The sequence below is a fragment of the Penaeus chinensis genome, chromosome 22 (assembly GCF_019202785.1).
Source record: "Penaeus chinensis breed Huanghai No. 1 chromosome 22, ASM1920278v2, whole genome shotgun sequence".
In the NCBI taxonomy this organism is placed as follows: Eukaryota; Metazoa; Arthropoda; class Malacostraca; order Decapoda; family Penaeidae; genus Penaeus; species Penaeus chinensis.
In genome coordinates this window covers 5,071,315-5,094,235 of record NC_061840.1, presented here as the reverse complement: position 1 = coordinate 5,094,235, position 22,921 = coordinate 5,071,315, and the positions used below count along the sequence as shown (strand labels likewise).

Sequence of the window (22,921 nt, the reverse complement as noted above, 5' to 3'; positions counted from 1 at the left end):
TGACGCTGTCTCACAGTAGCCGCTGCTGCTGCTGATCGCGTCATGTCGTTACTGTTGCTGGTGACGTCACTGTTACTGATGCTGCTCGCGTCATTGTTACTGTTGCTGGTGATGACGTCACTGTTGCTGATGCTGATCGTGCCCCGTTGTTACTGCTGAAGCTCTGTAATCGATGCAGGTTCAGCAGAACTAGAGGAAATGGCATTGCGTAACATGGAGTATTTTGAGAAGGTTTTGCACAGTTGACTAAAAGAGTGATGACCATAATCGTAGGTTTAAGACTAATAGTAGAAATAATGATAGTAATTATGATAGGGATAGCAATAACGCAAATACAACAAGAATAATATCTATGATAATAATGATGAATATGACGATGATAATAACTTTAATAACATCATCACTATCAATTATTATTGTCATCATGATCATCGTAGTAGTAATAGTAGTAGTAGCAGTAATAGTAGTAATAGTAGTAGCACTAGCAGTAGTAGTAATATTCATAACATTAATAACGATGATAAAAATATTAAGAACGATCATTAGTTATAATGATAACAGTGAAAGAATGATAGCAATAACAGGCGATGTGTGTGACCCACAGCAAATGATCATTACAACAACATTAGCAACGACGGCGAGGATGATAAAGAAAGGACAAACGGATACACAAAAGGAAACGAACTCCTTTACTGTTTGGATTTTAAATCTCGTGAAATCGGAGACACAGGCCAAGATAACAACGATGCAGCGCGATGGAAAGGCAGCTACAGCATTTTAAATTTAGCGCTGAAGTAACGAAGTCGCTATATTAGGTAGCGCATTTTCGCTACATGCAAGTCGAAAGCGTAAATAACAACAGGCCGATGCGGAGGATGCCGGACTTCGCTTGTGATTTTTTTTTTTTTTTTTTTTTTGTGGGTTGTGAAGGGTTGTGGGTGATGTTGTGAGGGGGTTTTGATTATTTTTTTCTTTTTGTATGTTAGTCATTCATTTTATCCATTTATTCATTTAGTTATGTATTTGTTTATGTGTGTTTATGTTTTTTTTTGTGGTTTTAAGTTTATTAACACTTTACGAGATGAATGGGATTAAGGGTTGATTATTTTTACTGGTTTAGTGTTTTTTTATAGTTTAATGGGTTTTTACGATAGCTTATTGTACCCGCTTGTACAGTTTGTATAATAGTTTATCGTGGCCACTTATGCCCTAGAAATCCTGGCGTGTTGCTGAAATCTGACTTCGTTTGCATGACAAAAACTGCATGACAGCGATTTCATAGCATAAGCACCACAGTCGCTTCTGAAATGATTGCATTTCCGGATGACCCAACTTAAGGTGTCGGCATAATTTCAGATTATGTGAAATCGCTGACGGGTGGGATGTAAAATAGTGAATGGCGAATTGGGTATGGATAGTGAGGATGGGGAAGATGGGTATGGTGTGATGTGCGGTGAAGAGCACTGGGGTGGAAAAGTCATGCGCTTTCATGGAGAAATGGTGTATTGGTGAAGCACAGATGATGTAATGCAAAGATGGTGAGCTGTGATGAGGTGGCGTGGTGTTGTTGATGCAAAGATGGTGAGGTGGAGTGGTGTGGTGTTAGTGAAGCAGGGATGGTATTATGCGTTATGGTGAAGACGTGGTGCGAGTGTGATGAAGAGATGGTGCTATGTGGACTTTGCGTGCTTGAAGGATAGTGTTCTGTGATGGAGGAGGGATTGTGGTGTGAGTGCGATGGAAAAGAGTGATAGTGTGCTTTGTAAAGTCGGTCTTTTAGAGATGGAAGACCAGTGTGTTGTGTCGGAGGCGCAATGCAGTGACGGATGGTGAAAAATGGTGTTCTGTGGGTGAATAATGTGATGCGTGACTAATAGGACGCCCCATACGGATTAATAAATCTGCGATACAGTGCGGCGAGTGGCTCAGACGTGACGGGGTGTAGTATAGTGCGGTGTAGTGCTGGAGGCCCGCGGGGAATGCGGCCCTGAAGCTGTGCAGGCGACGAGGGCGAAGTGATGGTGGTGAGCTCACCGAGGATTAGCTTTCTTGTGACAACACTGACAGGTGGGGGAGGGGCGCGCGCCCTCGTACTCTGGAGGAAGAGCAGGGGGAGAAGGAGGAGGAGGGGGAGGAGGAGGAAGAGGGGGAAGGGGGAGGGGCGCGCGCCCTCGTACTCTGGAGGAAGAGCAGGGGGAGAAGGAGGGGGAGGAGGGGGAGGAAGAGGTGGAAGGGGGAGGGAAGGAATGGGGGAGAATGGAGGAGGAGAGGGGAAGGAATGGAGGAGGAGGAGACGGAGGGGGGAGGGAAGGAATGGAAGAGGGGGGAGGGAAGGAATGGAAGAGGGGGGAGGGAAGGAATGGAAGAGGGGGAGGGGGAGAAATGAAGGAGTGGGAGGAGGAGGGAAGGAATAGAGGAGGAGGAGGAGGAGGGGGAAGGGGGAAGGGGGAGAAAGAGGAAGAGGAGGGAGAGTTAAGTGATGGAGGATTTGAAAGAGACAAAAAAGAACGAAAGAAAGAAGAAAGAAAAAGAAGCGGAAAAGGGGAAAGGAGGAGGAGGAGGAGGAGGAGGAGGAGGAGGAGGAGGAGGAGGAGGAGAAGGAGGCATCTCGAGCTCCGGGCGCGTGGGCGGTTGCACATTGTGGGCGGGTTTGTGTTGCACAGTTCGGGACGCAAGTCGTTTTCGCCCCTCCTCTCCCTTCTTCCCCTCCCTTTTTCCCTCCCCCTAATAATTTCCACACACACACTTCCCTCCCTCCACCCCAACTTTGCACTCCCCCTCCCCTCCCTCTTTGCCGTCAGAACAAAATTCACCCTCCACCCCCTCCATCCCTCCCTCCCTCCCTCCAATCTCCCCCCCCCTCCCTCCCTCCTTCCATCCCCTCCCTCCCTCCCCCCCTCCTTTCTCCCCTTCCACCTATTCCCTCCCTCCCCCCCTCCTCCCTCCCCTTCCACCCCACTAAAAGGAAAATTATCGTATCCGCGCTCTCCCCCTTTGTCACATTTGGTTTCCCCTTTGTGTTCGCAAGTGGCCTAGATGACGCGCTCCGACGGACGAGGGGAAAGGGGAGGGGAGGGGAGGGCAGGGGGAGGGAGGGGGAGAGGGAAGGCAGGGGGCGGGAGGGGGAGAGCGAGAGCAGGGGGAGAGGGAGGGGGAGAGGAAGGGCAGGGGGGAGGGAGGGGGAGAGGGAGGGTAGCGAAGTGGCGGGCGGAGGGAGTCAAGTTGGAAAGGCGGGGGAAGGGAGAGGAAGGAGGAGACAAGAGGGAGGGAAGGATAGGAAGAGGGGAGGTGAAGGGTGAAAGGGAGAGGAGGAAGAAGGTGGGGGGGAGGAAGAAGGAAATAGGAAGGAGGGGAAGGGGAAGGGGAAGGGATCGGGGAGGGAGAGAAGCACGTGGGAGATAGGGAAAGGGAAGATGAAAGAGGAAGATGGGAAAAAGAGAAGGAGAATGGGAAATGAAGAAGGAATAGGAAAGGCAGTGAAGGGAGAAAGAGCGGAGATAAGAGATTAAAAGAGAGGGAATAGGAAGGAGTGAGGGATGAAAGGAGGGATAGAATGAAGTGAGGGTAAAAGGAGAGGGGGGGGGGGCGGGGATAGGAAAGAGGCGAAAAATCGAAGAATAAAAGGGAGGAATAGGAAGAGAATAGGAAAGGGGTGAGGGGTAAAGGGAGGAGTACAGAGGGGGCAGGGGAAGAAGGAAGGGAGGAGAGGGGAAGGGAGGGGAGGGGGGGGGTGCGAGTGGCCGGTCGCTTTCTCAAGTCCGTTATTTGTCTGCCTGCCTGGCCACGTGACCCCCCTGCGCGCCCTCCTCTTGCGTATTTGTCTTTCCTTCTCCTCTCCTCTCTCTGCTTCTCCTCTCCTCTCTCTGCTTCTTCTCTCCTTCTTCTCTCCTCTCTCTGCTTCTTCTCTCCTTCTTCTCTTCTCTCTCGCCTTCTTCTCTCCTCTCTCTGCTTCTTCTCTCCTCTCTCTGCTTCTTCTCTCCTTCTTCTCTCCTCTCTCTGCTTCTTCTCTCCTTCTTCTCTCCTCTCTCTCTTTTTTCTCTCCTTCTTCTCTCCTCTCTCTCCTTCTTCTCTCCTCTCTCTGCTTCTTCTCTCCTTCTTCTCTTCTCTCTCGCCTTCTTCTCTCCTCTCTCTGCTTCTTCTCTCCTTCTTCTCCCCTCTCTCTCCTTCTTCTCTCCTCTCTCTTTTTCTTCTCTCCTCTCTCTGCTTCTTCTCTCCTTCTTCTCTCCTCTCTCTCCTTCTTCTCTCCTCTCTCTGCTTCTTCTCTCCTTCTTCTCTTCTCTCTCGCCTTCTTCTCTCCTCTCTCTGCTTCTTCTCTCCTCTCTCTCCTTTTTCTCTCCTTCTTCTCTCCTCTCTCTCCTTCTTCTCTCCTCTCTCTGCTTCTTCTCTCCTTCTTCTCTTCTCTCTCGCCTTCTTCTCTCCTCTCTCTGCTTCTTCTCTCCTCTCTCTGCTTCTTCTCTCCTTCTTCTCCCCTCTCTCTCCTTCTTCTCTCCTCTCTCTTTTTCTTCTCTCCTCTCTCTGCTTCTTCTCTCCTTCTTCTCTCCTCTCTCTCCTTCTTCTCTCCTCTCTCTGCTTCTCTCCTTCTTCTCTCCTCTCTCTCCTTCTCTCCTCTCTCTCCTTCTTCTCTCCTCTCTCTCCTTCTTCTCTCCTCTCTCTCTTCTTCTCTCCTCTTTCTTTTTCTTCTCTCCTCTCTCTTCTTCTTCTCTCCTCTCTCTTCTTCTCTCCTCTTTTTTCTTCTCTCCTCTCTCTCCTTCGTCTCTCCTCTCTCTCCTTCTTCTCTCCTCTCTCTTCTTCTCTCCTCTCTCTCCTTCGTCTCTCCTCTCTCTCCTTCTTCTCTCCTCTCTCTCCTTCTCTCCTCTCTCTCCTTCTTCTCTCCTCTCTCCTTTCTCTCCGGTTCTCGTCTTTTGTATGTTTGCTGTGTAATTATTATTGGTAACGTTTCTGACGATATTATTGTTGTTTTGTTACTGTTGTTATTGTTGTTAATATTGTTATTGTTATTTTTGCTGTTGTTGTTATTATTATTATTGTGGCTATTATCATCATCAACTTCATTATTTTCTCCTTCTTTGCATTATCCTCCTCTTCGTTTCTTTGTAGTGTTCTTGATCTTTACCTTTATTATTATCTTCATCGTCATCATCATCACCGTCACCATCATTATCATCATCATCACCATCATCATCATCATCATCATCATCATCATCATCACCATCATCATTATCATCATCATCATCATCATCATCATCATCATCATCATCACCATCATCATTATCATCATCATCATCATCATCATCATCATCATCATCATCATCATCACCACCACCATCATCATCACCATCATCATCATCACCGTCACCATCATTATCATCATCATCACCATCATCATCATCATCATCATCATCATCATCATCACCATCATCATTATCATCATCATCATCATCATCATCATCATCATCATCATCATCACCATCATCATTATCATCATCATCACCATCACCATCATCATCATCATCATCTGCATTTTGTGGCTATCCTCTTGTTGTCTCTCTTCTTAGTTATTGTATGTTTCTCGTTTTCTTAATCTGGTTTATTTGTGTTTATATCATTATTAATATGATTCTTCCTACTGTTATCGTTAGTTTGTATATTTATCGATGATCTTGCATATTATTGGTTTGTAGTTATTAAAATAAGCATGTGTGACGTATATTTACTTTTTACTCTCTATCTATCTCTCTCTCTCTCTCTCTCTCTCTCTCTCTCTCTCTCTCTCTCTCTCTCTCTCTCTCTCTCTCTCTCTCTCTCTCTCTCTCTCTCTCTCCTTCCCTCCCTCTTCCCCTTCCCCTTCCCCTTCCCCTCCCCCTCCCCCCCTTCCTCTCTCTCTCTCTCTCTCCTTCCCTCTCTCTCCTTCCCTCCCTCTTCCCCTACCCCTTCCCCTTCCCCTTCCCCTCCCCCCCCTCTCCCTCGGCCTGACAAACGACAAAATGCCAGGAGGGGACGAAGGTCAAGAGATTGAAGATGGGGGAGAGGGGTGGGGAGGGGGGAAAGGGGTGAAGGACAGGGAGAATGAGAGGGAGAGGACAAGGGCGAGGGGAGAATAAAGTGAGGGAGAGGAGAATGGAGAGGTGATAATTCGAAGGGAAGAGGGAGTAGGTGAGGATGAGATGGAAATGAAGAGGGAGAGAATCGGGATGAAGAAGAGGGGAGAGTTGGAGAGAATGAGAGGAATTGAGAGAGTGAGAGGGAGAGGGAGATGACCAAAGAGAGGAGGGGGAAAGGAGAGAAGGGAAGAGGGGAAGAGAGAGGAGAAGGGGGAAGGGGCCGAATTAGGGGAAGGGAGAAGAGAAGAGGGAGAGAAGAGGAGAAGAAGGAAGGGAGATGAGAAGAGGGAAGGGAGAGGAGAAGAAGGAAGGGAGAGGAGAAGAGAGAAGGGAGAGGAGAAGAGGGATGGGAGAGGAGAAGAGGGAAAAGAGAGGAGAAGAGGGAAGGTTCGAATAAGGGGGAGGGGGAGGAGGAGAGAGAAGGGAGAGGAGAAGAGGGAAGGGTCGAATAAGGGGGAGGGGGAGGGGAGAGAAGCCACGCGATCTGACCTCGGCTTCGTTGATTATGACGGTACGAAATATAGTGAAGAACCCCTCGTCGCCGCTGTTGCAGAGAGCGGGTTGGTGATGACCTCGTGAGCTTTGCACTTTTTTTGTTTATTTGTTCTGTTTTTGTTGTTGCTTTGTTTATGGTTTGAATCTGTGTTTATTGATTTTGCTTATTTTTTGTTTGTTTTGTTTTGTTTTGTTTTTCTGTGGTGCTGTATTTACTGATTTTGCTTTCTTTTCTGTTCGTTTGTATTTTGTTTGTTTTCGTTGTGTGATGTACTGACTGGTCTCTACACTTTTGTGTTTGTTTGTTGTTTGATGGCGTTATTCTGTATGTTCTGGTTTCTACAATTTTTTTGTTCGTTTGTTTTATTTGGTTCTATTGTGTGAATTTTTATACGCTGATTTCTATACTTTATTTATTTATCTATTGACCTTTTCGACCCTTTTGTTGGTTTATTGTTTTAATGTGATATTATGTGTAGTTATGTATTGCCGATTTTTGCGCGATTTTATCTATAGTGATTTATTGTTATTTAATTTTATAGTTTGTGGTGATCGGTATATTTTGTTTCTGTAGGTGTTCATTAAGGACGACGAGAACGATGGTAATGAACAGTGATAGGACTGATTGTGACGTGTTGATTGATGTAAAACTATTTATCTCAGGCATCTGTTGTCTTCTCCCCTCATATTTCTTGTCTCATCACGCTCTGCCCGCCTCCTCGCCCTCTCCTTTTAAAGGAAAAACAAGTCATCGTCATCCTGTATTGCCCCATATCTCCTGACTTCGCATTGTTACCCCAGTTTCTTTCTTCTCTTCCTTTTCTTTCTCCTCCTACTGTTCCTGCTGCTGCTACTACTGCTGCTGTTGCTGCTGCTGCTGCTGCTACTACTACTACTACTACTACTACTACTACTCTTTTCTCCTTCTTCGCCTTTTGCTTCTCCTTGTCTTCATCCTACTCTTCACCCCCCTCCTCTCTCTCTCCCCTCCTCCTCCTCCTCCTCCTCTTTCCTTCCTCATCATCATCATTCCCTTCCTCACCCTAGTTTTGGTCTTCTCCCTTCCCACCTCCTCCTCCTCTTCCTCTTCTTCCTCTTCCTCCTCTTCCTCCTCTTCCTCTTCCTCCCCTTTCTCCTCCTCTTCCTTCTCCTCCTCTTCCTCCTCCTCCTCTTCCTCTTCCTCCTCTTCCTCCCCCCCCCCCCTCCTTCCCCTCCACGCACGCGGGCGTCGTCGGGCGAGGCAAGTAGAGGCGCGGCGTTCCCCGACGTGCTTCCTGCGCCTTTGACCGGATCGCGCGCGTCTCCTTGAGTGTAGATTCTCTTTCTTTAATTATTTCTCCCGACTAATGTCCGTCCTTCTCTCTCCCTCTCTCCCGTGCAGGTCGGCGCCCGAGCCAAGGCAGCCACGCGGATGAGCATCATGTCTGGTGAGTACGACGCCCGCCGCGGATGAGGAGGGCGGTGGTGGGGGCGCGTCGCTGCAGCATCCCTCCTCCTCCTCCTCCTCCTCCTCTCGTTTTCGTATTCTTATCCGTATTCGTATTCGTTTTTCCTTTCATTGTTTTCCCTTACCTACCTCTCTCTCTCTCTCTCTCTCTCTCTCTCTCTCTCTCTCTCTCTCTCTCTCTCTCTCTCTCTCTCTCTCTCTCTCTCTCTCTCTCTCTCTCTCTTTCTCCATTTTTCGTCATCCCGTCCCTTTCTCTCCTTCTGCATCTTCCCTTTCCACTCTTTCCTTCCTCGCCTTCCCCTCCCTCTCCTTCCTCCCCCCCCCTTCTCTCTCTCAATGATGGGATGCAAATGGATGCTAATGCGGTGTGGCTTCGCGGGCGTCACACACGAGCACCGCCGCAGCCTGGGCGCGCGTGCGGGCGGGCGAACGGCGGCGATCGACGAGAGGCCTAAGCACATGCTTCCCTCCCTCCCCCTCTCCCCCCTTTCCTCTCCTTCCCTCCTCCTCGCTGCTGCGGGGAATATGTATGTAGATTTTTGGGTTTGTTTTTGATGCGGTTAGCTCGCCTTCGCGGCCGTGTCTTCCCCTTTTTAATTTCCCCTATTTGTCTCGCGGGACGTGCCGAGACTCGGGCGCCGGGCATAGGCCGATGACCAGCGCGGACTCTCCTGCGAGGGGCAATGTGGGGTAGACCCAAGCACAGTCGCCTTTGTGCCCAGGGTCTTGTGACAGCGATCGACGGCAGCGGGTAATGAAACCTCGTGTACGGCCGTGTAAATGTCTTTATTCAGCGTTGAAAAACCGTATCTGAGGGTATTATAGCTTTGAGAGTCATAATTGCGCCGTAAGTCTCGGGAACTTAGATGCTCAATCTTCTCTCGTGACAAATAAATGTAAAGGCGATGCGTGTAACGTTGAACTGTTATGAGATTTTCCCCCCTTTTGTTTTATCTTAAAAACTCCAATCAGAATAGCTTAACTTCTAATGGCTTTCCAAAGTCTTTTTCCCTTTTACACGAGAAAGAAATAAATTATGCCGTAGGTTAGTTATGGGCCTGGGATTAGGTATTCCCTCGGAGCCGCTGGTTACTCCGCCGGTTGCACGTGGAAGGAGTGGCGTCAGGAGGAGGCCACTTCTGGGAAGACCAACACGCTCTCGGACATTCTTCTGGGCGAGCGGGGCATCTGTGAAAACAACCGGCGACGGAAAAAATGTATTTTGTCCTTTGGGGAAGAAAAGGGCTACACAGATATTGCGCGTTATTTACAAAGCATCGGCCGATTTGGTTAAAAAAATGGGTTGCATCTCTTTCGAGGCTTGGATAGGAAACTTCGATTAAGCATGATTGATTAGGTGTTCGTGTTTATGAATGGAAATGTAATCATAAACAGAATATAACAATAGATATAAACGTAACCAAATGTACTCATGAAAAATATGCGTCAGTCTTCTGCTCCGTCCCATCACTCGGTAACTAGCGTAATCAGAATCTGTGCGTGATAAAGCTGTCACCTGAGTCACCTGGCTTGTGTTGTGAGAGCAAAAGCAGCCACCCAGCAGGGATTCATGCGTGCGCGTGCAAGTTGCAGTGAGGACTCGTTCGAAAATACCTTTCTCCCAGTTAAAGCGCGTTGGGCATTTCTCTTGTTAATTAAGGGGACCTGAGCTGTTGATGTAGGTGGACACCTTTGGGTTCCCACGCTGCGTTGTGTTTGCCCGAAGTACAGTGCGTGTGTGTGTGGGCCCATATCGAGGGGGTGGGAGCCTGAGGGAAGGGGGTAGGGAGGAGGTAAATCAGGAGGTGGAGGAGGTGTAGGAGAGGGAGACGGAGGTGAAGGGGTAGCATGGGAGGGGAGAGGAAAGGAGAGGAGGAATGGCGAAGGAGAGAGAAGAGTGTTAAGGAAGGAGAAGAAAGGGAAAAAATAGAAAGGGCATAGATGAAGAAATGAGTAAGGAAGAAGAGATAGAAGTGGAAGGAATTGGCATGAGGGGAGGTAGAGGGGTCGACGGTAAGAAAAAAAAAGGCAAATTGATAAACACGCGGAAACCGATACCTAGTCAGAGCAAACACCACGTCAGGTCCACTTGCCCCCCCCCCCCCTTCTTCCCCTTCGTCCTTATGGTTCTATAGTGCTTGTTGCTCTATGTGCCGTAGGGTCGGAAGTCTTATTCTTGCATTGCAGTGGTTTAATCCTTGAGGGTCCCTCATATTCAACGGGATGGCCATTCGTTAACCGCCATATGTCGCTTCGGAAGGCGTGATGTTTATTCGGGCCACGCCGTTGCGGTCGTGAGAATGATTGCATTGCAAATATATGTTTGCTAATTACCTCCCCAGGCCGAAGTTTGCAGATTAGTGTTTTCCTTTAAATGTATTTAAAGATACATATTATTGGAATTATGAATTAAAAATTTACGTATTTTATCTCCAGTTTTCCTTAAAAGTTAGCATTGCCTTCACACGCGATCCCCTTCGGTCTCCACCTTCCATCCTCCTCACCTCCCCGCCCTCCCCTACCCTCTAAATCTCACAGTCAAAACACCAGTCCAGCCGAAGTAAGCACACATGGTCGAGGCACACGAGAAAAGGCAATAGGAATATCGCACGAAGGGATATTAAGGCTCCCGTTGCTCCTTCTTGCTCCCCGATAACGAGGTGTTTGCTGACGAGGCTGTTGGCAGACCTGGCGTACGAGGGGAGGTCCTGCTTTATGTTTATGAGGTTGACACGCTGGGAAAATTGCCCTGTTATGAGGGGACAGTGGCCGCGGCGATTGGGTCTCAGATGGAAAGTGATTTGTAAACTGTTTTGATGTCTTTTTGCTTAGGTGCGGCAGATTTTGCCGTTATAAAAGGTTTTTTTTCATAAACTGCATGCTGTTCATGCCTCTAGTTGATTTCATTGTTTGCTAGCTTATTCAAACGTAATATTTATCGATTTGGATAAAAACAAAACACTCCTACACCCAGTTGGTCACAGGTACACAAATCTTGAATGCTACCCGTGACCTCTTTTGGCGTAATGTTTGGTCAGCCATGTTTGTTTACTCTTCCGCCATGTTGGTTTTGTCGTGCACGCTGACTTCGCGAACCTCTATTGGTTTTGTCCCTTAACCTTCCAACCTTTTAAATCGTTGTCCTCTAACTCGTGTCCATATCCCCCTTCCAGGCCCGGGATGGACAAACAGGTGTCCTTTGTTTCCCTGTTTGTTTATATTCGCGAGCGCTGTCCCAACGATGAATGTTTTCTGTCCCGTAAACCCTTTCTCTCTTGATACGGATTTTCGGGTTGTTATTGGGGATGGAAATTTATGTAATTTGAGTGTTGGAGATGTTATGATGTTTGTTTGGGTGGAAATTACGAGAAATTACAGGGTAATTGATGCTTTGAGGTATGACGGTAACGCGCGGACAGAGACATGTAAGTTTATCATATTTCTGTCCCTGATGGCAAAATGCGACAGAAATTTGAATCAACAGGAATATGTAAATAACCAAAACAAAGAAATAAAAATATACTAAGAGAGCCGCCACTTTAATTGCCTCATTGGAATCCCTTGTCGATGTTATCCCAGGTAGCGCCTCTGTCTAGCGAGATAACAGCCGGGTAATGACTTGGGCTGTTTGGGTCTCCGAGCACCCTCCCTCCCTGCCCCCCCCACTGGGGCCCATCCCTCTCCTCTTCCTCCCCGAATACTTCTCCCTCTAGTCCTGCCCCCTGGGTCGGTCTGTTTTCTTTTTTTCGTGTTTCTTTACCTATTTCTTCCCCCCCCCCCCCTCTCTCTCTCTCTCTCTCTCTCTCTCTCTCTCTCTCTCTCTCTCTCTCTCTCTCTCTCTCTCTCTCTCTCTCTCTCTCTCTCTCTCTCTCTCTCTCTACATGTAATATATTCAAATTTATATGTATATATATATGTATGTATGTGTATATATATATGTATGTATGTATATATATATGTATGTATGTATATATATGTATGTATGTGTGTATATATATGTATGTATGTATATATACATGTATAGATAAATTAATAGATATACATCAATTCTTATTTTTTAGTGCTAAGAAAAATATCTGAAGACCTAAAGTTTATTTATCGTAGATTCAGTAAACACAAAAAAAAAAACAATGATATTGGTTTTAAAAAGATAATGATAATAAGCACGAGATTGACAGAAGACGGTAGAACTTTGTGAAACGTGTTGCGACACTCGTGATGGATCGGTAGCGCAGGAGATAGATGATAATGATTATCTAATTTCTCGTATCTTATCCTTTCCTGGTTCCTCGCGTCTCCAGAACTTTAATTTCAGTAATTCTGCGCTCGTGTCCCTGCTTCGTGTTTTTTGTGTCGTATTCGTTTTGTTCTATGTTATTTTTCATTAGCTTCTACAACCCTTTTTCCTTCGTCAACACGTCATCGTTGTCTTCTCGTACAGCCTTACCGCCGTGACCGTGTTAGATAACAACAGATAGGCTGATAACCAGATAACAAGGCAAGGGGCATGGGAGTAGACAGGGGGAGAGGAAGGGGGAGGAGAGGAGGGGGAAAGGGAACGGAGGGGGAAAGGGAACGGAGGGGGAGAGGGAGAGGAGGAGGGAGAGGGAGGAAGGTTAGAGGGTGAGGGGCCAGGGGGGAGGGATAGGAGAAGGGAAGAGGAGGGAGAGAAGGGGGGGGAGGGGGAGGGCATGTCGACGGCGATAATGACCGAACTACACTTTGCTTCTCTTTAAGTACAGGTGCTGCCTCGGGGGCTCGGCAGAGGTTTATGGCAGTTTTATTATGGTTTTGTACATTTTCTCCTCCTGTTGTTTTTGTTTCTGTGCGTGCGTAGGCCTATTTGCTCCTGTTCGAGGGCGAGGGTTGAATGGGCGCGTGGCGGGCGGTGGGCGCGCAGGATCGGCGTCGGTTAAGGATTGGAAAAGATTGGAAAGGATTGACATGATGTCGTTCGAGCGAAAGAGTCGTTGGGGGAATCGGAGTGCTTGTTTCAGCCCGTTAGATTTCGTCGATGGGAGATCGAGAGGGTCTTGGCATTCGATGGCGCTGTTTCTTCCTCTGCTGAGCTACAGCTGCTCTCCCTGATTAAATAGAACGCATAATTAATCAGTTATCTTCTTTAAATGACAAGTTTCCCCTCCCCACACAGCATCCCACAACAATGACATCATCATCATCTCAATCCATTCCTACAGGACAGCTTACCCCTTTCCCCACTACCCTTCCTCCTCTTCTCCCTCCTCCCTCCTCCCTCCTCCCTCACCCCGCCTCCCTCCTCCCCGTCGAGCGCGCCTCCCCCTCTTCTCGGCAACTTCTTAGCCCCTCCCCTTTCCCTCCCCGCCCCCCATGCCCCGGGCCGCCCCCACGACCAGAGGCGACGGTGCTGGCGGAGCGTCTCGGAGCGTAGATTATAATTGACAGTCGAGTTGCTGGTGTGAGCGGGTGCGGGAGAGAGAGCGGGCGAGCACACAGCGTTGTCGCCTTCGATATACTTAACGTGCTCGCGAAGAGAGAGAATAAGAGACAAGAAGTAGACTTGTATCCAAACTTAATGTGCTCGTTCTCGGTAGTGGTGGTTGAGGAAGAAGAAATTAAGTGCCTTGAGAGAGACACGGACGGAGAAAGAGGAAGAGAGAGAGGGAGAAGAGGATACTTATGCCTGTTAGACGCGACGGCGAATCGTGCCCGTGATTGCGTCTGTGGCACACTCAACGATGACCCTACTAGGTGAGTGAGTGAGTGAATGAGTTTGTGAGTGTTTGCATTGCCTCCTCCTTCACCTCATCACTATCATCATTACCATCACCACACCGTCTCTATGCGAGTAGTTCATGCGGAGTGCTGTGATGCGATCAAGCCAGGGAGAGGAGTCCGACTTCTCGATTTTAGTGGACATTTATCATTGTTTTTTTGGTATGGTTATTTGTTGTTCTATACATACACGGTGTTCTGTGTTATTTTAACTTCTTTGTAGAGGATTCGGTAAAGGTTTTTCGTAGTACGTGCTTTTTTGTGATTGCATTGGTAATTGTCTCTGATTATAAGTATATTTTTAAGTATTAGGTGGGTCGCATTTTTCTTTTCGGGGGATTATAGCGTAACGTGATAAGTTGAGCGGAAGTAGAACACTACCTCGGTCAGAAAATGTAGAGAACTTGTTGAATATTTTCTTTTTGGCCCGAATCACTTATGCACTGCCCATACCGCCTTATTGTCTTTCGTATGTGTTAGGCAAAGGTCGTGCGAGAGTACCATACTTTGCACTCTGGGAGAAGAGCGTGCAGTAAGCTTTGTCAAGAGCGGAGCTTAAGCGTGACTCAGCGGACGTTACGTTACGACCGCAACGGCGCTGTGACGGATGCTTGCTGGGGCTGTAACACGGTGCATTTTGTACAGTGATTATTAATAGTATAATGATGACAACAGTAACAATGGTGGGGATGTTTGATTTTTTTTTCTTACTTTTGTTTATTACGTATTTTCTATTATTCTGATTTCAGTTTCATCGTCATAATTTATGTTCTTTGGGATTTATGATTTGTTTAAGTCATACCTGATATTATTGTATATTGTATTTATTTACTATTGTATTAATTTGATGTGTTTTTTGGAATTTCGAGTTCAGATTTTTGGAGGATATGATTTCGGTAGGATGAAGTGACTTATTCTCACATACAAAGACAACCAGCATCTCTTTTTCGTAAAATCTTATGGTCTCGAAATCAAGAATATGAGGAATGGAGATGAATGCATTGCAGAGCCGCTTATTGATAAGGATCCTGGAAGGTTGAGGTTGCAAGATCATCAGGCAGTGTCATGTGATAATATTATCGTGGTACTTGTGGCTAATTGCTGTTATCGTCCCATTTCGTTTCTAACTTTTTTTCCGTTCTCCTCTTCCTCTCTCCTCTCCTTCGCAGCATCTTCCTCTGGACACCCTTATCTTCTTTCCGTTCATTCTCTTCTCTCGTTGCTTCATCATCACCATTTTTGTTTTCTCTATTCTGTCTTCTCTCTTCTCCTCCCTCATCTTCTTCTCCCTCTTCTGCTTCGTCTTCTCTTCTTCGTCGTCGTCTTCTCTCTCCTCTCCTTCGTCTTCTTTCTCCTCTCCTTCGTCTTCTTTCTCCTCTCCTTCGTCTTCTTTCTCCTCTCCTTCGTCTTCTTTCTCTTCTTCGTCTTCTCTCTCCTTCGTCTTCTTCTCCTCTCTTCGTCTTCTTCTCTTCTTCGTCTTCTTCGTCTTCTCCCTCTTCTTCGTCTTCTCCCTCTTCTTCGTCTTCTCCCTCTTCTTCGTCTTCTTCGTCTTCTCCCTCTTCTTCGTCTTCTCCCTCTTCTTCGTCTTCTCCCTCTTCTTCGTCTTCTCCCTCTTCTTCGTCTTCTCCCTCTTCTTCGTCTTCTTTCTCCTCCCCTTCGTCTTCTCCCTCTTCTCCCCTCGTCTCTCTTATCCTTTCTTCTTATTCTCTCTCTTCTCACTCTTCCTCCCCTTAATCTCCTCTCCCTCCTCCTCCTCCTCTTCCTCCACCACCTTTTCCTCCCCTCTCCCCCATCGACCTCGTAATGGGTATCATAACGTAGGTTTGTGTTACGCCTGCTTACGTAATACGCGTAGGGGAGATGAGAACAAGAAGGTAGGGGGAAAAGAGGGGGAATGGGTAGGGTAGGGGGAAAGGAGGGTGGATGGGTAGGGTAGAGTGGGGAGGACAGGGTAAGGGGGAAGGAGAAAGGGGTAGGGCAGTGGGGAAGGGGGGGGAGAGGAGGGGATTTAGGGAGGGTTAGGGGGTTTAGACGGATCCCAGCTACTGTCTGCAGTGGTGTTCTGGCTGATAACACTGGCCAGATAACTCCGGCCGGTGATAATTTTTCCCCGACCGGAGCTGCTTTGGCTGTGGGAGACGGGGGGGGGGGGGTATAGGAGGAGGAGGAGGGGTGGATAGAGGAGGAGGGAGATGGAAGGGAAGGGGGGGGGGAGAATGAGGAGAAAGGTAAAGATGGAGGGAAGAAGAAGAAGAAGAAGAAAGGGGAGAGGGGAGAGGGGCCAGTGGAGAAGATTAGCAGGTCGTTATGAGGTAAGTATGAGCGACACCTTGTGACAAGCGTTGATGCTGGTGGTCTGATGGAGGTGGCGAGGCTATTAAGATTGTAATTCATTCTCGACCACTTTCTTTCTCTCCCTTTCTCCCTTTGTCTACATATCTACTCTTCTCTTTATTTCTCTCTATTTCTCCCTTTGACTATATATCTACTCTTCTCTCTCTTTACCCTTCTCTTCTCTCCTTTTCTCCACTATTCTTCGGCTTCTCTCCATCTCCATTTCTCTCATTTCTTTATTCTCCTCCTTAGTTCTCACCCTTTCTTTCACCTCCTTATTTCGCCTCTCCCTCATTCTTTCCCCTTTCCCTCATTCTCATTCCATTCCTCTATTTCCCCCCCACCCTATCATTCCTCCCTTTCCATGCCCTTTTCTCCCTGGGAGTTACGCTCGGAGATGCCCTGGGGGGAAGGGGGGGGGTCCCGGCGGGGTCAGCGTCGCTCAGTTGCCAAGAGTTATTCGTAGCAGATGTGCGGCAGACATTTGTTCCTCGGTGCTCGCGCTTCTGCATAACGAAGCGTTTTAACACATGTCCGGCAGACGGCGTGCTTTTGGGCTGCCTCGCTTTCGTGCCTTCTTGGCCCCTCCCTTTCCTCCTCCTCCTCCTCCTCCTCCAACTTTTCCCCTCCTTTTCCTCCTCCTCCTCCTCCTCCTCCTCCAACTCTTCCCCTCCTTTTCCTCCTCCTCCTCCTCCTCCTCCTCCTCCTCCTCTGTTATTTCTCCTCCAATTCCTTCTCTTCTTCTTCCACGTACTGTTCCTCCTCCAGTTCCTCCTCCTCCTCCTCCTTCACTTCCAATTCCTCCTGTTCCAGTTATTGCTGCTCCTTTCCTTCCTCATTTATCTATTTTTCTGCCAATTCTGTTTTCTCCCTTTGTCTTCACCCTCTTGCCCCCTGTTTATTTATGCATTTGTTTGTTTACTTGTCCATTCATTTATTTACTTTGGATAGTTTTTTTTGTTATTGTTATCGTCATTAACAATAACAAAAAAAAGTAATTATTATTGTATGGTTTCCTGTGAGAAAAGAAGACGAAAGGGATCTCGCAAGACAAAGACCCGTGTGAACTCTCTCGGGAAGGAGGGGGCGGTGGAAAAAGAGAGAGGGGGGGGGGGGCGAAGGTGGTCAGAGCTGGGTCACGAGGACATGGGAGGTCAGCTGAAAGGGGGGGAGGGGAGGATGGGGGAGTGGGTCATGTAGCAGGTGTCGAGAGTGACCAAATACATGACCACCCGGGGGAGAGGGACAATAGGGAGGGGGGGAGGGGAGGAGACACGATCCGAGGGAGGTCAAGGGTGACGTGAGGCGGAGGGTTGAGGGGTGGAGGGGGGGGGCACGCGAGGTCAAGATTGTGTGTTGTGGCACCCTGGCTCGTCTTTGTTGTCTCTCCACCCTCCATTCATTCGTATTCTGTATTTGCTTTAGATATACATGTACATACATAAATTCATACAAGCATAACACACACGCACGCACACACACACACACACACACACACACACACACACACACACACACACACACACACACACACACACACACACACACACACACACTCACACACACACACATACACTCACAAACGCTCATAACCCCCCCCCCCCCTTCTGTCTCCCACATGCGAGCGAAATCGAGAGAAAAATTCGCTTCGACAGGGATATGATGGGAGTCCGGGGATGGGGGGTAGGTGGAGGTATTATTAGATGGGGGGGGGGGGGGAGGGCGTGGGAATGTTTTTGTGTCCGCTAAAGAGCGCGAGAGAACGAGAGAGAGAGAGAGAGAGAGAGAGAGAGAGAGAGAGAGAGAGCGAGGGCTGACGATGCCTCATTGCTGACTCATGCCGGTGCTGATTCTCGGACGGAGGCGGGGCCGTCAGCACTCCGAAGAAGGGATAACACTTGTCTCAGCGTCGCCTCCTCCTCCTTGCCCTCCTCCTCCTCCTCCTCTTAGGTTAGTCAAGGTCAGGGTTACCTCAGGTCATGTGTGGCCCGCTTCAGCTGGTCATGAAACTTTGGAAACGGGAATGTTTAGCATCCGTTTGCGTCTGTATCCCCTCCCCATCTTCTCCACCTCCCCCAGCTTCTCTTCAATCTCCCCTAAATCGTTGTTATTTTTTATTGATTTCCATTTTATCTGGTTAAATCAGGATGGAATCTCCGCTCGACATTTTGGATGAAATGAATCGATAGATCAACAGCTGCATTTGAATTCGAAAATTGGATTACGCGCGTACCCCCCTTCCTCTCTCCCCTCCCTCCCTCCTCTCCCTTCTCCTCTCCTCTCCCTCCCCCTCTCCCTTACCCCCTCTTTGTTGACATCGTTGGGTCATTCCGCCACACCGCGTGACGAGGGATAAATATAGCTCCTTGGCACCAACGGCAGCGGTGTCAGTGGCAGGTACCTCGTGTTTGACCTCGTTGGGCGATCAAGTGTCAAGTCAGGTCAAGGGAAGGGAATCGCTTCGTGGTTGAGAAAGGGGGGAGGGGTAGGGAAAGAAAGGCTGGGTCGTATTACGATGCATTTGCCGATTTTTGCTGTGTAGCGTGAGTTGAAGAGGGGGGTTGGGGGGGGGGAAGGGGAGGGGCAGTGGCAGTGAGAACGCTCGTCATTTGTTTGCGCTGTTGGCGTTGGGGATTACGTGTTGGGAGGTCGGTAGGTCGGTTGTCACGCCGCCTTCCATCTTTTCTAACGTACTGTGCGAGAATGTCTTTCAAATTTGCCATTTTCCTGGTTCGGTAATGTCTACATATGTACGTATTTATATGCTCACTTTCTACATATTTTGGTTACATGCATACGTACGTACTTGCATACTTCCATACGTATAAACATTGGGCCTATATTCCTACGTCAGTACTTATATACTTACATACGTACAAGAGCACACATGCGCAAATATACAGAGGAGACAAACGGTCCCGCGGGAGCTCTGCTTTCCACCTTCCAACTTTGCAGATATTCCTTCCCTCCTCCTGCTGCTCCCATCCGCATCACCCCCTCCCCTTTTCCTCAGGATCCTCTCCCCCTTCTCCCTTCTCTTCTCCATTCCTCCCCATTCCCTTCGTATTCTGCCTTGTCCCATTTCCCATTCCTTTCTCTACCCCAATTCTCCCTCCCTTCTATTCCTCTCCCTTACCCCATTTCCCCCTCCCTTCCTCTGATCCTCTCCTACCCCATTTTCCCCTCCTTCTCCCTTCCCCATTTTCCCTTCCTCCCCTCCCCTTTCCTCCCCTCCCCTCCCCTCCCATCCCATTTCCTCCCCTCCCCTTTCCTCCCCTCCCCTCCCCTCCCCTCCCCTCCCCTTTCCTCCCCTTTCCTCCCCTCCCGTCCCCTCCTCCAGAAGTGACCGAGACGTATATTCTCCAAAGAGACAGCTTAATTGGCCTCGCCGCGGGTCATTAACCGAGCGGAGGCCTCGACGACGGCGGCCACATTTTGGCACTGGGGCATGGCACCGGGGGGGGGGGGGGTGACGAAATGGGAGGGGAGGGGTTTGCAAAGGAGGGGAAAGAGGGGAAAGGGAAGGAAGGCAGAGGGAGTAATGTAGTGGGGGAGGAGAGATGGGAAACGAAAGGGAGGGCAAGGGAAAGGGAAGGGAAGGAGGAGAAGAAGAAGAGAGGGGGAGGGAATGAAAGGGAAGGAGGAGAAGTAGTAGGAGGAGGAGAAAGGGGAGAGGGAAGGTAAAGAGGAGGAGAAAGGAGAAGGAAGAGAAGGAGGAGAAGGGAGAGGGAAGAAGAAGAAGAAGAAGAAGAAGAAGAAGAAGAAGAGGAGGAGGGAAGGGGAGAAGGAGAAGAAGAAGAAGAGGAGGGAAGGGGAATGTTCCAGGTCACTTCTCCCACTTGTTGGCACTTGGGGCGCGGGCGACGGCGGCGGCGAGCGGTGCCTGAGTGCCATTGTTCGATGGCGTTGCTTTTTCTTTTCCCATCCTCTCCCCCCTTTCGCTCTCGCTTGATTTAATTTCGGGTCGTGCCATTTGCTTGATCTCTCTCTCTCTCTCTCTCTCTCTCTCTCTCTCTCTCTCTCTCTCTCTCTCTCTCTCTCTCTCTCTCTCTCTCTCTCTCTCTCTCTCTCTCTCTCTCCCCCTCTCTCTCCCTCTCTCTCTCTCTCTCTCTCTCCTTTCTCTCTCTCCCTTCCCACTCCCTCTTTCTCCCTCTCTCCCCTTTTCTATTTTATTTGATATGATAGACAAGTGGGATTTATAGCGACACATTTGGCGTCATGAAAATATTTATTATTATTTCTCTGACGTGATGGGTATGCGGTTATGACGTCACTGGAGTGTTTCTGCCACTTTATTCTCTCTCTCTCTCTCTCTCTCTCTCTCTCTCTCTCTCTCTCTCTCTCTCTCTCTCTCTCTCTCTCTCTCTCTCTCTCTTCCTCTCCTAAATATAAACCCTGTGCACGGATCAGACATTCTCGCACTCACAGTTTATACTTGGAGGTGTTTGTGCTGTTAATCATCAGCGGCGTCGGGGCTTGTGATACAAAAATGCCTTTGGTGATACATCTTGTCCTCTCTCTCTCTCTCTCTCTCTCTCTCTCTCTCTCTCTCTCTCTCTCTCTCTCTCTCTCTCTCCTCTCCCTCTCCCTCTCCCTCTCCCTCTCCCTCTCCCTCTCCCTCTCTCTCTCTCCCTCTCCCTCTCCCTCTCCCTCTCCCTCTCCTCTCCCTCTCCCTCTCCCTCTCCCTCTCCCTCTCTCTCTCTCTCTCTCTCTCTCTCTCCTCCCTCTCTCTCTCTCTCTCTCTCTCTCTCTCTCTCTCTCTCTCTCTCTCTCTCTCTCTCTCTCTCTCTCTCTCCATTCCTCCCTCTCTCTCCATCCCTCCCTCTCCATTCCTCCCTCTCCATTCCTCCCTCTCCCCCCCCTCTCCCCCCTCTCCCTTTCCCCCTCTCCCCCCCCTCTCCCTTTCCCCTCTCCCCCCCTCTCCCTTTCCCTCTCCCCCCTCTTCCCCCTCTCCCTTTCCCTCTCCCCCCTCTCACTTTCCCTTTCCCTCTCCCCCCTCTCACTTTCCCTTTCCCTCTCCCCCCCCCCTCTCTCCCTCTCCCTTTGCCTCTCCCTCTGTGCTTCTTTCTCCGATTATCATTCTCACATTCGTCTCGTACGTTGGCGCGCGTGCGCACTGAGGCACTTGTTTTTGTACGTGAACCTGTTGCTGTGGTTTAGTTGTGGCACGGAGAGGGGGCAGGGAGAAGGGGGGGGCCAAGGGGAAGGACAAGCAAGGGTGTGGCAGGGTGTCAGGTTAGCCGGGGGGGGGGGGAGGAAGGGGGAGAGGAAGGGGTAGGGGAGGGGGCGAGGGAGGGTTGTGGGTGCCCATCATTAGTGGTATGTCACACGTCGCGGGCAGTGCCATCTTCTCTTTGTCCTTCTTGCGGGGTCGGGTTGCGGCCGCTGCTGTTGTTGGATCTCCTTTCGTCGCCTTTATCTCTTTCTCTTTCTCTTATTCTTTCCTTCTCTTTTTCTCTTATTCTTTCCTTCTCTTTTTCTCTTATTCTTTCTTTCTCTCTTTCTCTTATTTTTTCTTTCTCTTTTTCTTTCTCTCTTTCTTTCTCTTATTCTTTCTTTCTCTCTTTCTTTCTCTTATTCTTTCTCTTATTCTTTCTCTCTCTCTCTCTCTCTCTCTCTCTCGCTTTCTCCCTTCGCCTCCTTTAACTCTCTCTTGATTTCTTTCTCCAATCGTTTCCTCCGTCTCTCTTCTGCTTTTTCCTTTCGCCTTCTTTATCACCTTTTACTTTCTCTTCATGACTTTAATTTCTCCTTTGCTTTATCCTTGCGTCTACTTTATCATTACTTCTTTCTCCTTCGCTTCTCCTTTATTCTCTCGTCTCCTTTATCTCTCATCTGCTTTCTCCATCGCTTTACAATTCTCCCTTTTGTTCTTTCCTTTTTCTTTCCTCGTTGAAGGAGATTGCGAATCGAAGGAGAGGAAAGGGATACTGATAACAGATTAAAAAAAAAAAAAAAAAAATCGTCTTTTGTGTGTCGGTTTTAAATTGTATGTCTTGGGGGGGGGGGTTGTGATGCCGACGATTGGGCATCGGGATGGGTGGGGTTCGGGCGGGGGGGGTGGGGTGGGGGAGGAGGAGGAGGAGGGAGAAGAAGAATGGGGTGGGGGGGAGGGGAAGATGACCTCACATGGGCGTGGCCGAAGTGTATGCGTAGATCACAGTGTGGATGTTGTGTGTGTCGGGTTCCAACCTCTGTGGATTGGGGGTGAGGGTAGGTTGGGGGATAGGGAGGGGAGAGGAGAGGTGGGGGGTGTTGAAGGAAGGAGGGGAGAGATGGGAAGAAGTGGGGAGGATGGAGTGTGTGTGTGTGTGTGTGTGTGTGTGTGTGTGTGTGTGTGTGTGTGTGTGTGTGTGTGTGTGTGTGTACACGTAATTACTAACCTCGCAGTTGTGATGTGCGACCAGTGGTATGTTGTTGATGTGGCTGCTTGTAAGCATTGTTGATGGGGAAGAGGGAGTGGGCTGGGTAGTGGGAGGAGAGGGGGAGGCAGGGATAGGAGAGGGGAGAGGCAGCGGGAGGAAAGGGGATCGAGGCAGGGATAGGAGAGGGGAGAGGCAGCGGGAGGAAAGGGGATCGAGGCAGGGATAGGAGAGGGGAGAGGCAGCGGGAGGAAAGGGGATCGAGGCAGGGATAGGAGAGGGGAGGGGCAGCGGGAGGAAAGGGGATCGAGGCAGGGATAGGAGAGGACGAGGGGTTTTGTCACAAGACTTAGAAGTCGGGCTTGTGTTTCTGTCCCACGTGTTGTATTTCGGCCACGTTGTGTTGTTATGCTTGGGGGACGGGGGGG

The 22,921-nt window shown here is 49.0% G+C and overlaps 1 protein-coding gene across 2 annotated transcripts in view; it reads left to right on the top strand.

Annotated features, from left to right (window-relative positions):
• The first annotated feature begins 7,980 nt into the window (after positions 1 to 7,980).
• Positions 7,981 to 22,921, top strand: part of LOC125036839 (ETS domain-containing protein Elk-4-like) — a 49,055-nt gene continuing 34,114 nt past the window's right edge. The window contains exon 1 of one of the 2 annotated variants that reach the window (XM_047629714.1): positions 7,981 to 8,023. In XM_047629714.1, coding sequence (XP_047485670.1) covers positions 8,008 to 8,023 — 16 coding nt within the window. In that variant the 5' untranslated portion in view covers positions 7,981 to 8,007. Of the gene's footprint in view, positions 8,024 to 13,450; positions 13,774 to 22,921 lie in introns of those variants that run through there. The other variant, XM_047629715.1, reaches the window with a different exon arrangement.